This window comes from Leptomonas pyrrhocoris (genome assembly GCF_001293395.1).
Source record: "Leptomonas pyrrhocoris isolate H10 chromosome Unknown, whole genome shotgun sequence".
Taxonomy (NCBI): Eukaryota; Euglenozoa; class Kinetoplastea; order Trypanosomatida; family Trypanosomatidae; genus Leptomonas; species Leptomonas pyrrhocoris.
Genome location: NW_015438366.1, coordinates 65,264 through 79,090, shown reverse-complemented (window position 1 = coordinate 79,090; position 13,827 = coordinate 65,264). Strand labels below are relative to the sequence as shown.

Sequence of the window (13,827 nt, the reverse complement as noted above, 5' to 3'; positions counted from 1 at the left end):
CGGTTTTCTTCCTAGGCAGCGCCCTTTACGTAGAAGTCCCACCCACTCGGGCCCCTCTCTACTGTGCTGCATACAATCGTAGTGCACTTCGCGTCTGCGAGAATCCCTTTTCCTTTTTTCCCCCTTTCTTCCTCTATGCATATTTTGTTTTTTACGCAACTGTCGCTGCGCATTCATCGCGGCTTTTGCTTTCATTTTTGCGAAGTGGTTCGTTGTACACACACACACACACATACCCTCTCTTTGCTGCCCCCAAGGTCCACCACTTCGTGCTCGTGCATGTCCGCGCTAGATATTTCGCCGCAGGACGTCACCGGCTCCCCGTCCTCGCCTTCCATGCCTGTGTCATCCCCAACGGCAGTGGATAACGCGCCCGTGTCTAACGCCGACGACGGGGCGCCGGGGCAGGCGGAGACGGACGTGGTGAAGCCGTTTTCGCTGACAGCGAGTGAGCGGCGTGGGCTGCTGATTGTGCTTGGTGTTGCACTCTTTCAGGAGGTGCACTCCAACGTATTTCGTGGTGTTCTCGTGGGGGCAGCGGCGGTTGCAGCGATGTACGGCCAACGCAGCGGCGCGTGAGCTGCGCGTAAGTCGTCAAGTGCCTGTGTGGGGATGGCTGTCGTTTCGGTCGTAGTGTTCCGAGGTGTGTGGGTCGGCGTCTCGCTCAGCCAACCTTGGAAGGGGTGTTGGATGGTGGATGGTACAGGTTGTTGTTTTTTTGCGCGTGTGTGTGCCTCTCTTCGTTTCGCATTTTGTTCTGTAGGACGCGCACGTTGGCGGTGGAGTGCTGCGCCTCTCAGCAGCGCATTTACGCGTGCGACGACAACGCAGGACTTCCCTCTTGTCCTTCCTTAAAAAAAAAAACCCGTTCCTTTTTTTGGTTTGGCTCAACAACGGCTCGGTGGAGAGAGGAGTTCGATGTGGATGGCTGCGACGCGCTTCGAGGTGGACCAGCTGCGCACTCTAAGTGACCCAAGGGCAGCGATGATTTCTCTTTCAAGGAAGATGAGAAGCACCCTACACTGAGGAAGCCGTAAGTGTTTATTTCTCCTGCATCGAGCTCCCTCGCTGTGAGTCTCTTCACTTCCTTTACGCTTTCTCCGTCTTCCCACGTGCTGCCTTGTTCCCCGCTAGAACACACACACACACACACACAAGCACACATTCACACGCGCCGAATGAAAACGATTGCGCTGCTCTCGGGTGGGAAGGACAGCATCCTCGCGGTGCTCATGGCCTACCGCTACGGCCACGAGCCCGCCGTCATCGTGAACATCGCTCCATCCCTCCCTGCAGACGCGACGACGGCCGAGGCGGAAGCGGAAGCGGCGCACGGCCACGACATCGACTCCTACATGTACCAGACCGTCGGCTTTGAGGTAATGGAAGTCATTGCGGCGTGCTTGAACGTGCCACTGCGCCGTGCCTGTGTGAAGCGGGGCCGCGCGAAGGATCAGTCGCTGCTGTACGCAGAGCACCCGCCCGAGGACGATGAGGTGGAGTCGCTCTATCACCTAGTGAAGGAGGTAAAGGAGGAGTTCCCCGAGGTGCGCGGGTTAACCAGCGGCGCCATCTTGTCCAACTACCAGCGGAATCGAGTAGAGTTTATCTGCGACCGCCTCGGCCTCGAGTCGCTCGCCTACCTCTGGATGCGGCAGCCGGACGAAATTCTCGACATGGCGCACGCCTTGTCGGTGCGTGCCATTTTGGTAAAGACGGCGTCGATCGGTTTGCTGCCGCGCAAGTTGATCGGCAAAACGCTGGAGGAGGCGCGGCCCACGTTGGAGAAGATGACGGAGCTCTACCAGTCGCATCTCGCCGGGGAGGGCGGGGAGTACGAGACGACGGTGCTCAACTGCCCGCTCTTCCTCCACGAGCAGCTCGCGGTGACCTCCGTGGCCGTCGTGATGCAAGACGACAACGACATCTCGCCCTCTGGGCATGGCGTGCTGACGGTGCAGCGGGAGGTGAAGTCTGCGGCGCAACAAGCCGACGAGGTGCAGCTGCTACGTCGCCTGCGTGGTGGTCAGATCCATTTTCCATCGGACGTCCTGCCCTTGCTGCAGACGCTTTCTACCTCTGCACGCGCGTTGAGTACGGCGCAGGAGGACGGCGAGCCAACCGCATCGGCAGCGACGTCCCCCTCGGTGCGTTCCTTCTTCCTGACTGCCGGCGCCGCACGGCCAGGAGTCGAGAGCCAAACCTTTTATGGCAACGTTGCGGACGCCTCATCTTCCTCTGCAGGAAATGAAGCGGCGATCCAGAGTGCGGTCGAGGCGTGCTTCGATGCGGCGCAGGCGTGGGCGACGCAACGGAGTCTTTCTCCATTTTACTACCACGTCCGCCTTCCGTCTCCGTCGTGGGAAGCGGCGAGCCGTGCGGCGTACAGCGCCAAGGTGCCACACGTGTGTCCTCCCGGAATGCTGGTGACGGTTCGTACCCACCGCGGCAGCGAGCAGGCGTCCGTCTACGCGTCCAACGAGATGATGGTGGAGGTGCTGGCGGCTCCAAGCGACACTATCCAGAGGCGTGTGATCCACGCGCAGAGCCGCAGCTGTTGGGCTGTGGGGGAACCCGGGCCCTACGCCCAAGGCCGCCGCGTCGGACTGCCCAGTGGGGATGCGCTGGTGTTTGTCAGCGCTACGGCCGGCCGTGTGCCCGCGACGCGCGAGGTTGCGACGGCCCATGACTTACCGGCGGGCTGTCGGCAGCGCCTCCTGGCATTCCTGACGAAGACCGAGGAAGCAGGAGCAGCGGTTGCGGATGTCGCGGCAGAGTTTCTTTTTGCGATGGCGAACTGCCAAAGCTACCTCGCTCTCTACCATCATACCCTGCACGACATCACACGCGCGACGGTGATGGTAGCGGCAGAGGTGCCACAGCCGATCTTGCCACCGCTCTGGCGTTGGTGTGCGGGGGACGCTGCGGCTCCTTTCGCGCAGGTGTGTACGGTGGCAAGCGTGGACGGATTATCTGCTGGGGAGAAGGTACGCATCCTGCTAGAGTGCACGGAGTCTGTGGAGGAGGGACATTGCAGCTGACTAGAGAGCTTCGACCCCGTGTTCGTCCACGTCAGTGCCGTCAACAGCAGCTTTAAGGACTAAGTAGCTAAGGTATCACGCCTGCTGACGTGGTGTTCTTGCAGGAGCACCTCTGAGAGAACTATTGCAGCTGTAGTAATCGGCTGGACATGCTGATATCGGCTGTCACGCACTCCAAGTTCTCACATGAACAACGTTTTAATAACAACAACAAAAAGCAATGCAGAGCGCCGTAGTGGCTGTATGTAAAACAATAAATAAAGTGCTGCCGTCTGAGGTCGCCGCGGGGACGTTCAGCGTCTTTTCTGTCTCGCATCGACAGGCAACTTCCGGGTGCATTCTAAGCGGGTAAAAGCACCTGACATTTCTCTTTTGAGCCGTTTCAAATCAGTTGGCACAGCAAACCCCGAATGAACGACGCTGTGTGCCGCTCTCCTTCCTTCCGCTTCGGCGGTGCGCAACCAAGTAATGACAATCAATTGTTTACTTTCCTTGATCCTATTGGGGCTCTTCTTTTTCCTTTTCTTTGCTTGAATTTGCGCATATCGTTGGAGAACGCAGCTTTAAAAGCGAAGATAACGCCGCATCACAAGCAGCGCTCACGCATTCGTCCTCTTCGGACTGCCAATTTCACCAGCAGTTGCCTCTGCGTAGCTTCGTGTTCTCTTTTCGTTGTTGTTGTGATTGTTGACTAACTATACAGTCTCTTCATAGACGAGTGTGCGCAGCTCAGCAGCGGGTTCACGGCAACGGCTTGACCTCAGCGACCAGGACCTGCTCCGTCTTAATCACTAACTTAAAAACACACCCGCACACTCACTCAAATATTCCAGCACACCGTCCACGACACCCGAAGTCCTTCAACTCTAACGCAAGAAATAAAGTCAACGTTACCCGGAGAGCTGCGGCCGGCCAACGCAGGCTCGCGCTTACACCGCGTGTCTCTCTCCCTCTCCTGTCTCCCCGGTGGGTCACCTTCTACTTCATCGGCAGCCCCCTTCTCTTCTCCTTTCACTTCTTTTTTGCCTCGTCGGTTCGCCTCTCTCCGTGCCGCACTCCGCATGTCCACGGAAAGTAGCTCGGCCACGCCGGCACCGGCGTCGACGCCGTTCGTCTACGTGAACGGCGACAAGCTGCACCTGATGGAGGACTATCGCCTGCCGTTGTACCAGTACTTCCCCGAAGGCACGAAGCTGTTCGATCCGACGTACACCCCACCGAGAGAAATCCCGCTCTCCAGCTCCACCGAGGAGGCCGGCGTGACGCTGCTGAAGCTGCAGCCCAACGCGCAGTATCACGCCTTCTTCAAGGACCCCCGCACCGGTGCCCTCTACGCCGCGGCCACCAAGTACGTTTGTCTGTACGTGTCGCACCTGCCCTTTAACACCACGACGGAGATGCTGGGGCGTTACTTCGAGACGTTCGACATGGTCAAGGCGGCGGACGTGTTCCCGGGTCCCAAGGTCAGCTGCAACGGCCGCGGCTGGGTGATTCTGCAGGACCCGAGCAAGCTGCTGCTCATTCCCCGCGTGCTGCAATTCTACGGGAAGCACTTCATCTACACCGAGCTGAGCGATCGCGAGCCGTCGTGGGAGAAGCTGTACTCCATGGTGCCAGAGACGGCTCCGCCACCGCCGCCGCCGCCACCGCCGCCACCGCTGCCGCGGACGCACTCCCTTCCGCACCGGATGGACGCCTCGCCGCCGCCGATGCCGCCGCCTCCGCCGCACAACCCAAACGTGCCCGCACCGCGCAGCAGCCTCTTGGCGGAGCGCCGTGCCCTTCCCGCTGCGCTGACCCCGATTGGCAGCACGCCGGACTACGAAGGACCGGCCCTGCCGGCGCCGCGCAGTCAGCAGCGGCTGCAACGCGTCCCCGCAACCGGACAGCAGTCGGTGTCTACGGCAGGCAGCGGATCTGGCTCGGCAAGCTTAACGCCCGCCAGCAGCGCAAACAGCTTGTCGAAGCCCCTGCCCGGCGTCACCTTCGTCACCTACGCGAGTGAGAAGGACGCGGAGGACGCAGTGCGGGACAGCGTCTTCTGGCCGAGCCCCGTGCTTGCATCGGAGATACAGGAGTGCTTGGACGGTCGTGCGTCGGCGGTATTTATCGTGTTTCTCAAAGCGAGTCCGCCAACCATCTTTGGCTATGCGAAGGTGCTGGCAAAGGAGAGCGCCGGGCAGCGGGAGGCGAAGACGTGCCCGTTGGAGTGGGTGCAGCACCACTGCTCTTTGGCCGACGCCGCCACCCGACCCTTCGCCGGGGTCGCCCTCATGAAGCAGCGCGACGGGTCGCAGCTGAAGCCGGAGGTGGGGCAACACGTGCGGGACTTCATCGACGCACAAGCCGGCAAGGCGGAGACGGCTTTTGCGCCGCCGCCGCCGCCGCCCAGCGGGCCGAGCATCCCCCTCCCACGCGGCCGCGGCGGCGTCGGTAGAGGTGGTCGCAGCTTCGGTGGTCCGCCGCCGCCGATCGGTCGTGGTCGTGGGGTCGGTTTGATGGGGACGCAGCCGCCGCCCCCAGCGTCGTCCAGCGAAAGCGGATTGGCCATCCCCATACCAGCGAGTCGTCGCGCTGCGGCTGCTGCAGCGGCGGCGTCTGCGGGTGGGTCCTCGCCGACAAGTCTGACCGGTCTCAACAGCAGCGGCTCAGGGGCGTCGCCGTCTGCCACGGCAGCCCCGGCATTGACAGGAGAGGGCAGTCCAGCCGGGAACGGCGCCGCGACGTCCACCTCCTCCTCGCTGAGGGCCTTGCCCGCTTCTCCTTCCTCTGTGAAACCAGAAGCCACTGCTTCCGCTGCCGGGAGTACCGCAGCGAAGACACACGGGTCGTCCAGTAATGGAGAGGCGAGCGCCCCTGTGAATCCAGCCATCCCGGCACCCCGCTCGACGTCCGCCGCGCGTACGCCGCAGCCGACATCATAGTGAAAGCGACAGCCCTTGCTTGCACTCGGTTTAGCTCTATGTATCATCACAAATTGTTTCTACGCTCTCTCCCTCTCTCATTTGTAGCGCGTACGTCTGTTTCGATTCGTGGAGGATATTTTGTTTTCTGTTTTCAATTATTTCTTACCTGTTTTAACCTAATTAACACCCCTCTCTATCACGCTGAGTGGTGAAGGGCGAATGTTGTGTACGTCTCCCACTCCTTGCGTCTGCAGGGGGCACGTCTTCCGTGTGCCATGCAATGCCGCACGGGGTAACAGCAACAATGCGAGCTTTGAAGTTATATTATTGCACTCATGCAAGCAAAAGAGCGTGTAGATGGTTGAAGCGAAGCATTACGGCCATGACGGCTGCACTGGGCGAGCAGCGTTGGCATTACACCTCACGGGGGGCACTGCAATTTCGTGGCCCTTGGTGTTTGTATGTGTGTTTCTACTCGCGCCTATTTCGCGCTCATGTGCTCAACAACGCAAGAGACCCACCGACGCGCAACAGCAAAGGAGATCGACAGAGAGAGAGAGAGAGAGAGAAGAGTTCACATCCAAGCAACGGATGTGGAACGTGTCGCTCTCTGTCTGTCTGTCTGCCTCTGTCTCCCGCGCACAACGTCGCCGCTGCACTTCAACTCGCCCTTCGACAACTGAACGGTGATACTGAGTATATGTTTCTCGGAAAAGGAAAGAAGGAATCAAACGAAATGCGCAGTGGATGTCGCAGAGATAAAAAGCGAAGTGAATAACAACTGGTGTGGTTAGAGCTTCTTACTAGTAATAGTAGGCGGACGCTACGATCTTGTGTACTGACGCACCATTGACGTGCGCACCTCAGAACTTGTCGCACTAGCGCGTTCCTATATGCCTGGCTGTACAAATGAGTGTTCCCGCGCGGTTGGAGGCGATTGCTTTCCCTTGGTGCTCCTCGCACCACTCGCATCGCTGCATCAGCTACTTCTCTTCGTTTACGTTTGCCTCTCACTTTGCGTTGTGATGTCTCACAATGCATGTGTTCGTTACCTCAGCGTGACAGGAAATCCAGCACTGCAGCCAAGTAAAAGGAAACTCTGGCCACATTTTTATTATTCTTCCAGGCTGTTTCCTACTCAGCACCACAACCCACCTCTTTCATCGTGCTACACAACCACACTTACGCACACACGCGCCCGATGTCCATGAGCTCCCAATTATCCAACGCGTCCACGCCACCGCGGCGCCCAGCACGCAGCCCGACGTCGTTTGCATCCGCCAGCCGCGTCGACGCCCTCTATGACCGCCTGCCGCAGGTGTCCTTCACCGACTCCGCGCGCTCGGAGGAGGCAGACGAGTCGGCGTACGCCAGCTACTCACCCCTGCCACGGCACCAGAGGGAGGGTATCAGCACGCCGTGTTGGAGCTGTCGCCAAACACAGCGCCTGCGCACCTCGCTGAAGCGGATTGAGTTGGACTACTTAACCCAAATTCAAAGCCTGCAGCAGCAACTACGGCACGTCACGGCCCAACGCGCGCTGGCGCTGCAGGAGCGCGATGAGCTCTTAACGAACGCCGATGCGGCCGCCACGCAGCAGGCGATGGTGGAGCAGGAGGCGCAGTCGCTGCGGGTGGAGGTGATGCAGGCGGTGCAGGAGCGACATGAACTCGAGCGTCGTGTGCAGCAACTCGAAACGTCGTGTCAAAGCACCGTGGAGCAGCACGTACGGTGGGGCTCTGCGTTACTGGAGGAGACCGAAGTAGCAGCTCGACGAGACTCCAGGGCCTCGGAGGAAAATGAGCGGCGTCTGCTGCACGAGCTTTGCAGCACAGAGGCGAGAGCCATAAAGGAGATGCTGCGGCCCAGCACCGTCGTCGCCACGCCGCCCCGGTGCAACGCAGCGAGCGGGACAGCAGTGAACGGCTCCACCATCCTCTCAAGCACCTTCTCCCCAACCGGCACCTCATCACCAGGGCTGTCCGATGGCGGGCGCGAGCGGCGGTCGTGTTCACCGCGGCCGTCGCAACGACGCGAAGTTGCCGCGCCGCACCACACGCAGCGCCCTTCGACGTGTGGCGACGCGTCACGCATCGGTTTGGAAAGCGCCACCGACGTCTCTCGCGCTCTCGCCCTGTCGCACACCGCCGAGGAGGCGGAGGAAAAGGTAAGGAAGATGGAGTGGCGAATGGAGCAGCAGCGCAGCAGCTTTGAGATGCAGCTGGCGGATGAGCGGGCGCTGACGGCGGACATGCAGGCGGAGATGGACGATCTCATTGAAAGTGAACTCATGCTGTTGGAGTCGGAGGGCCGCCGTACCATTGAAAAGGACGCCGCAGAAGCCCGCACGGCACTCTTCACACATCACATTTCGATCTTCGTACGGCAGCATCAACAGGAGGCGGCGAGCATCACAGCGACCGCTATGCAAACAGCAGCAGCAGCAGCAACGGCAACGGCGACGGAGTCTACGCACGCGGATGTGCTGGATTTGGTGGAAGAGAGCGAGAACGCAGCGTGGCGCACGGAGATGAGTGAAGCAATGAGCAACGTGCAGCAGCAGCTGTACCAGCTGTTGTGTGCTGCGCCGCCATCCAGAATGAACCTGGAAAGTGCACGGAACAAGGAAGTGATAGACTGTGTGCGTGAGGAGGCCGCTGAGATTAAAGAACACCTCGCCGCATTGCTGGACGCATCTGCGCAGGCGCGGGTGGATGGCGATGCCTTACGGACCGAAATGAAAGAGCACTTCGACGAGGTGGGCGAGCGGCAATGCCGGCAGGAGGCTTTTATGGTCACCACCTCGTGCAGCCCGGCGCAGCGGAACGAAGCACCGGCGCTGCTGCTGGAGCAGCTTCGGAAGGAGCTCGAGCCGCAGCGCGAACTGAGCGAAAGGTTGTGTGAGATGCTGCAGCGGGCATCCCACACCACCGTCTCTGCCGGGGCAACTGCGGCGGAGAGTGAAAGCAGCAGCAAGGAAAGAACATCCACGTCTCTCAGGCCATCCTCCCATCACCGGGCGTCGGAATCAACCGGGAGACTCGGCGGAAACCCATTGGGTATGGTGACCCCGCGGAAAAAGGCAAAGCATCGCGATCCTGCCGCCGACATGATGGCTCCCGCAGAGCACATTCCTGCAGCTGTTCCCGTGAGTTCTGACAACCAACCCAGGCAACAGCCGCCCTCAGCTACTGCCTGTCATTCCTGTGACGATCAACTGAGCACCATGACAACCGTCTCCGAATCCACCGTAGAGCAAGACGCATCCCTTTTGCAACGGAAGTCGTGCACCTCCGACTCGCGATTTATCGTTCCAGAGGAGGCACTATTTGACCCGCAGCACATTCACGTCGACGCGAGCGCTGCCGCGGAGCAGATATCCGCGTTGCTGAGCGAGGGGTCGTTGAGCGATGCCGAGAGCGACTGCCTTTCTCCATACGATGAGTACTGAGTTGTGTTCCCCCTTCTCTTTCGAGTGCCTGAACTTTCTTTCTGCACGTGTTCGCCACCAACGTCTCCGACTACCGTCACTGCTTTATCCGTCCTTTTTTCCTTTTTCTAGATTGAGGTGAGGGATGTGTGTGTGACACACCTCCTCTTCCTACATGCTGAAATAGCGACATCAATGCTGCCTATTCATAGAAGCTCTTATTATTATTATTTAATTTGCTGTTGGAAGTATAGCGGTTAGTCCGCAGGCGAAGTTGCGTTTAACCCAACGCCTTTTCTTTTTGTCGTTGCTGTTGAACTCAATAGATACATTATATTTGTTCCTTTTCTTCTTGCACACGCACGCGCACACTATCATAGAAGCAAGTCTCTTCCTTCTCCTCAACCATTTTTCTTGGAAATCGATCTGCCGGTCTCTCCTCCAGTGCTTTGTTAGCAATTCTTCAACAATGATATTGGCTGTAAAAATGAAAAAAGAGGCATTCTGCTTGAGAACAGCCGCAACAACGCCGTTGACTCACCTCTGCGGTGAAGCCGCCAAGTCGTCTACGCGTATCAACTCACTTTTCTCTTACCGGCGGAAGAGAGTTAGGCCCGTGCGCGTGATTGCGGAAACGAAACGCTCCCGCTGCCGTTTCAAGCGGTGATTTCACGTTGCATCTCTTCCATCTCCTTTTCCTTTCTACTCTCCTGTTGTGCGTCGCAACTGCAGATTTCCCCTTCTGGTACAGTGCAGTGAGCATTGGGGCGGGTGCGTGTCACTCCACATCTTCTCCCACGCACCCACACATACATTTTCATAAATAAGCAAACAACAGAATTCGGTGTGCGTTTGCCGCCTGAAGGTTGGATACACGTTCGTAAAGTCTTCGTGTTTTCTTTTGGAATATGAGTGACGCGGACGGCAGCGCAGCGGTGCACGGCGGCGTCAAACGCCAGCGCGAACGCGATTTGGACGACAAACGTCAAGATAAACGAGTCGAGGATGTGTTGGCGCACACGACTCACATCGTCGACGCCATTGCGGGTGTGAACACAAACTACCTCCGCACCCTCAGCGATGAGCGCGCACACTTGGCGGACCGCGTGGAGCAACTGCAGGCGCTGCACACCTCCGACCAGCTGCGGCAGAGCGAGACGACAACACAGCTCGTCTACCATAATCTGAAGTCACTCCGCGGTGCTGTCAGCCGCAACGTAAAAGACCGCTTTATCGACCGGCTTCGCTCACAGGTGGATCAGGGACAGTCGGAGGTGCTCGACGCGCTCGCCACGCACCTCGACGATGTCTTGCAAGGGTCATTGACGGTGGCCGACGCGCAGCTGTCTGCAGAGCGCCAGTTGAGCGCCACGCTGGTCGAGCAGCTGCGCACCTACGCTCAGACGCTGTTGGAGACGACGAAGGCAGCAAATCAGCGCGCCTTCAGGGCAGAGGTCGAGGCGATGCACAAGGACGTGCTGATCGCCAAGCTCCGCTCTGCGCACTTGTTCGAACAGAATCAGCTGCTGCGTCACGAGCACGAGGTGGACGCTTTAATGCGCGTGGTGGCGCAATTGGCGGAGAAGAGCCGTTTTGTGGAGTCTGCGCGCACGGAGCTGGTGCAGGCGAAGCGACACGTGCGCTGGCTGGAGCAGTACTTGGACTTGAACGGCATCATCGCCGCGGCTCAGCCTGATACTTCAGAGGCAGGAAGCCGCGGTAGTCGAGGCGCCCCTCCTCCCTCGCCAAATCCCGCGCTGCGGCAGAGCGCTCCGCACTACTTTGCGTTAAAGCTGTTGGAGCACAAGGAAATGACACTGACAGAGCTGGTGGACTCCTGGCAAGGCCAAGAGCAGCGCCTTCACGAAGCGGAGCACCGCTACACCCAGATGGAGGGTGTCGTGAAGCAAGTCCAGCACGATGCCCTCGTCGTGCACCAACGCTACCTGGAGGAGAAGGAGCGACGCGAAATTGCGGACAGGCGAATTACGGACATGGTGCGTGAGCGCCTCTACCCGCAGAAGAACGACAGCGTATTTCAGGAAATGCAACGCCTGCGATGGGCCTACACAGAAGTTGTCGATGACGCGGCGCAGCTCGCCGTGAACTTGAAGGTGTGCCGCGAGGAGCTGCAGGCGGCGCAGGCGGAGGGGACGCGGCTGGCGGCGCAGGTACGTCAGCTGAAACAGGATGCCGAGACGGACCAGGTAGCGCTGACGATACAGGAGCTACGCGGCGAGTACGCGGAGCGGGTTCGTGGGCTGGAGGAGGTGTCCGTGCGGGCGCAGCTGCAGCTCACCTTGGCACAACAGGTCTCGCGTCAGTACGGCAGTGTGGCCGCCGAGGCAACGGACGCTCTGCAGCGGGCTGCGCAGACAAATGCCGAGCTCAGCGCAGTGCCGCCGGCGGTTGCGCGTGGAGGAAACTCCTGGCAACCCTCTGGATGGCAGCAGGAGGTGCTGAAAGTGGAGGCGCAGGCCGAAAAGTTGGTGTCCCTGAGCACCGACATCAAGACGTTTGAGTTGCAGCACGGCGAGCTGTATGAGGCGCAAATAGAAAAGCTGATGGAGCAGTGGTTGCGTATGCGTAACGAGGTGGCAGAGAAGTCGAAGAGCGCGGCTGCTGTCGACCGCACTGCATCTAGCGGTCCTCAGAGTGCGTCGCACACCCTCGTCTCCTCCACTGCGCTCACTGAGGAGTCCGTCACGAAGATGGCCAGCGTGATGAACTCGTCGAAGACGGCTCTTCGCGAGGCACTCCTGCTGCTCGTGGCATCGCTGCAGAGCACCGACGTGGAGCGGTCGAACCTGCTCGACGCCTCGCTCTCCGATGCACAGTACGTGACGGAGCTGGTTAAGGAAGTCAGCGCAGTCACGAACGAGCGCGATCGCCTGCGGGCGCAGGTGGCGGTGTGCCGCGATCTGCTGGAGAAGAACCACGTGACGGTGGTGGAGCGGGCGCTGATGCACGATGTGCCGGTGGAGGACTCGCTGAACGTGGCGGAGGCGGCAGAGCGAATCACCGTGCTGCGCGATCAACTCGCCGCGGCGAAGCAGCTGTGCGATCGGTCGCTGAATGAGGCGAAGCAGGTGACGAACGAAAAGGACGCGGTGGAGGTGAAACTGGTGGAGCTGACACGTACCCACGAAGTGCTGCAGACGCACGCGGCCCGTCTGGCCGACAAGTTGAGGGCGAGCATGGAGAACGAAGCGGCGCTCGTTGAACAGACGGTGGGGCTTCAAAGCCAAATTGCCTACCTCGTGCAGCAATCGACCGCGTCCGCCTCCGCTACAGAGGATGGCGAAACTGAATCCGCTGGGACTGCACACACGCCGCCGAACCAACTTTCTGCGCTCTTCACCACGCTCTCCGAGACCGTTCAAAAGTTAGAGGAAGAGGTGCGTGCGCTGCATTCCGCGCGCGACGGTGCGACAACCTCCGTCGATGATGAGGAGAAGAAAACGAAGAAGGACGAAGAGGGCGGCGACGCGGCTCTGCTGGAGTCGCTGAGTCGTTCGGGTATGATGAGCGTGGTCCGCGTGCTGAAGGAAGCGCTGCAGAAGGCGGGTCTGCTGAAGGCCTCGCTGGCAGGCACCGTTGGTGCTCAAGCGGTTGCGTTGTGTGGCGCCGCTGCCCCGGTGGAGGCGGAGGACGCTTTGGGCAGTGCATCCGTGATTCCGCCACCATCCTTGGCAACGCAGCGACAAGCGCAGGCGTACACGGCAGCGCAGCACGCGGCGAAGCTGGCGCAGTACACCGCGGAGCGTCAGCAGATGCGGGAGCGCCTGCAGCGGGCGGAGCAAAAAGCTAGCGAGATGGAGGCGGCCAATCAGCGTTTGCTGGCCATTTCGAAGTCTGTCCTGGCGAAGCAGAACGCACTGAGCACAGAAAACGAACGGCTTCGTGCGCGGGTGCGAGAACTGACGGCGCCACCTGCGCCATCAGACGTTGCTGCTGGCGAAGGGGTGGTGCAGGGGGACAGCGCGTCGAAGGCCTCTCCGCATGTCCCGACGGACACGGCTCCGACTGCGCTGCCCGGTGACATCGCCGATCGCACTTCGACTGATGACACCCTTGCGGATGAGGAGGAAGAGGTGGGGGAGCACGCAGCCGCTCCCACGACATCTGTTGAGGTGCCGGGGCATCAAAGTCTCGCTGAAGACGTTGAGAGCACGCCGGAGCAAGCCAGCGTCGCGGAGTCTACTGTGGAGGTATCGGACGCCGCCGTTGTTGCTGCAGAGGAGAAGAACGAGGAAGCGCCGGTGGACCAAGCGGCTCCGCAACCGCCCGAGAACGAGGATGACGTACCAATGTCTTAAGTGATCAGTTGTGTTAGATGGCTCTAACCGTGGGTGGCTGTCTCCGTTGCCGTTGCTCATGTCTCGCGCTGAGGAGTGCTTTCGCGGTGCTGTGTACTGTAAGACACCTTGTGGAGTGTCTCCTGTAGTCC

At 59.9% G+C, this 13,827-nt stretch overlaps 5 protein-coding genes across 7 annotated transcripts; all 5 read left to right on the top strand.

Moving 5' to 3' along the window:
* Positions 1-204: 204 nt before the first annotated feature.
* On the top strand, positions 205-579 carry ABB37_05267 (hypothetical protein; the record flags this gene model as incomplete). The annotated part of the gene is made up of 1 exon (XM_015803224.1): positions 205-579. Exon 1 carries the CDS (start codon positions 280-282, stop codon positions 577-579), a length of 300 nt encoding a protein of 99 aa, XP_015657866.1. The 5' UTR covers positions 205-279.
* A 554-nt stretch (positions 580-1,133) lies between these two features.
* On the top strand, positions 1,134-3,041 carry ABB37_05266 (hypothetical protein; the record flags this gene model as incomplete). Its single annotated transcript, XM_015803223.1, has 1 exon — positions 1,134-3,041. The coding sequence occupies exon 1, from the start codon at positions 1,179-1,181 to the stop codon at positions 3,039-3,041; it is 1,863 nt and encodes a 620-aa protein (XP_015657865.1). The 5' UTR covers positions 1,134-1,178.
* A 553-nt stretch (positions 3,042-3,594) lies between these two features.
* ABB37_05265 (hypothetical protein) lies at positions 3,595-5,965 on the top strand (the record flags this gene model as incomplete). 2 transcript variants are annotated; one of them, XM_015803222.1, is made up of 1 exon in its annotated part: positions 3,595-5,965. In XM_015803222.1, the coding sequence occupies exon 1, from the start codon at positions 4,103-4,105 to the stop codon at positions 5,963-5,965; it is 1,863 nt and encodes a 620-aa protein (XP_015657864.1). In that variant the 5' UTR covers positions 3,595-4,102. The 2 variants fall into 2 exon arrangements, with proteins under 2 accessions (XP_015657864.1, XP_015657863.1); XM_015803221.1 differs by having other exon boundaries at positions 3,602-5,965.
* Positions 5,966-6,051: 86 nt separating this feature from the next.
* Positions 6,052-9,398, top strand: ABB37_05264 (hypothetical protein; the record flags this gene model as incomplete). Of its 2 annotated transcripts, none has more annotated exons than XM_015803220.1 (1): positions 6,052-9,398. In XM_015803220.1, exon 1 carries the CDS (start codon positions 7,149-7,151, stop codon positions 9,396-9,398), a length of 2,250 nt encoding a protein of 749 aa, XP_015657862.1. In that variant the 5' UTR covers positions 6,052-7,148. The 2 variants fall into 2 exon arrangements, with proteins under 2 accessions (XP_015657862.1, XP_015657861.1); XM_015803219.1 differs by having other exon boundaries at positions 7,004-9,398.
* A 710-nt stretch (positions 9,399-10,108) lies between these two features.
* On the top strand, positions 10,109-13,696 carry ABB37_05263 (hypothetical protein; the record flags this gene model as incomplete). The annotated part of the gene is made up of 1 exon (XM_015803218.1): positions 10,109-13,696. Exon 1 carries the CDS (start codon positions 10,286-10,288, stop codon positions 13,694-13,696), a length of 3,411 nt encoding a protein of 1,136 aa, XP_015657860.1. The 5' UTR covers positions 10,109-10,285.
* Between the last annotated feature and the right edge of the window lie 131 nt (positions 13,697-13,827).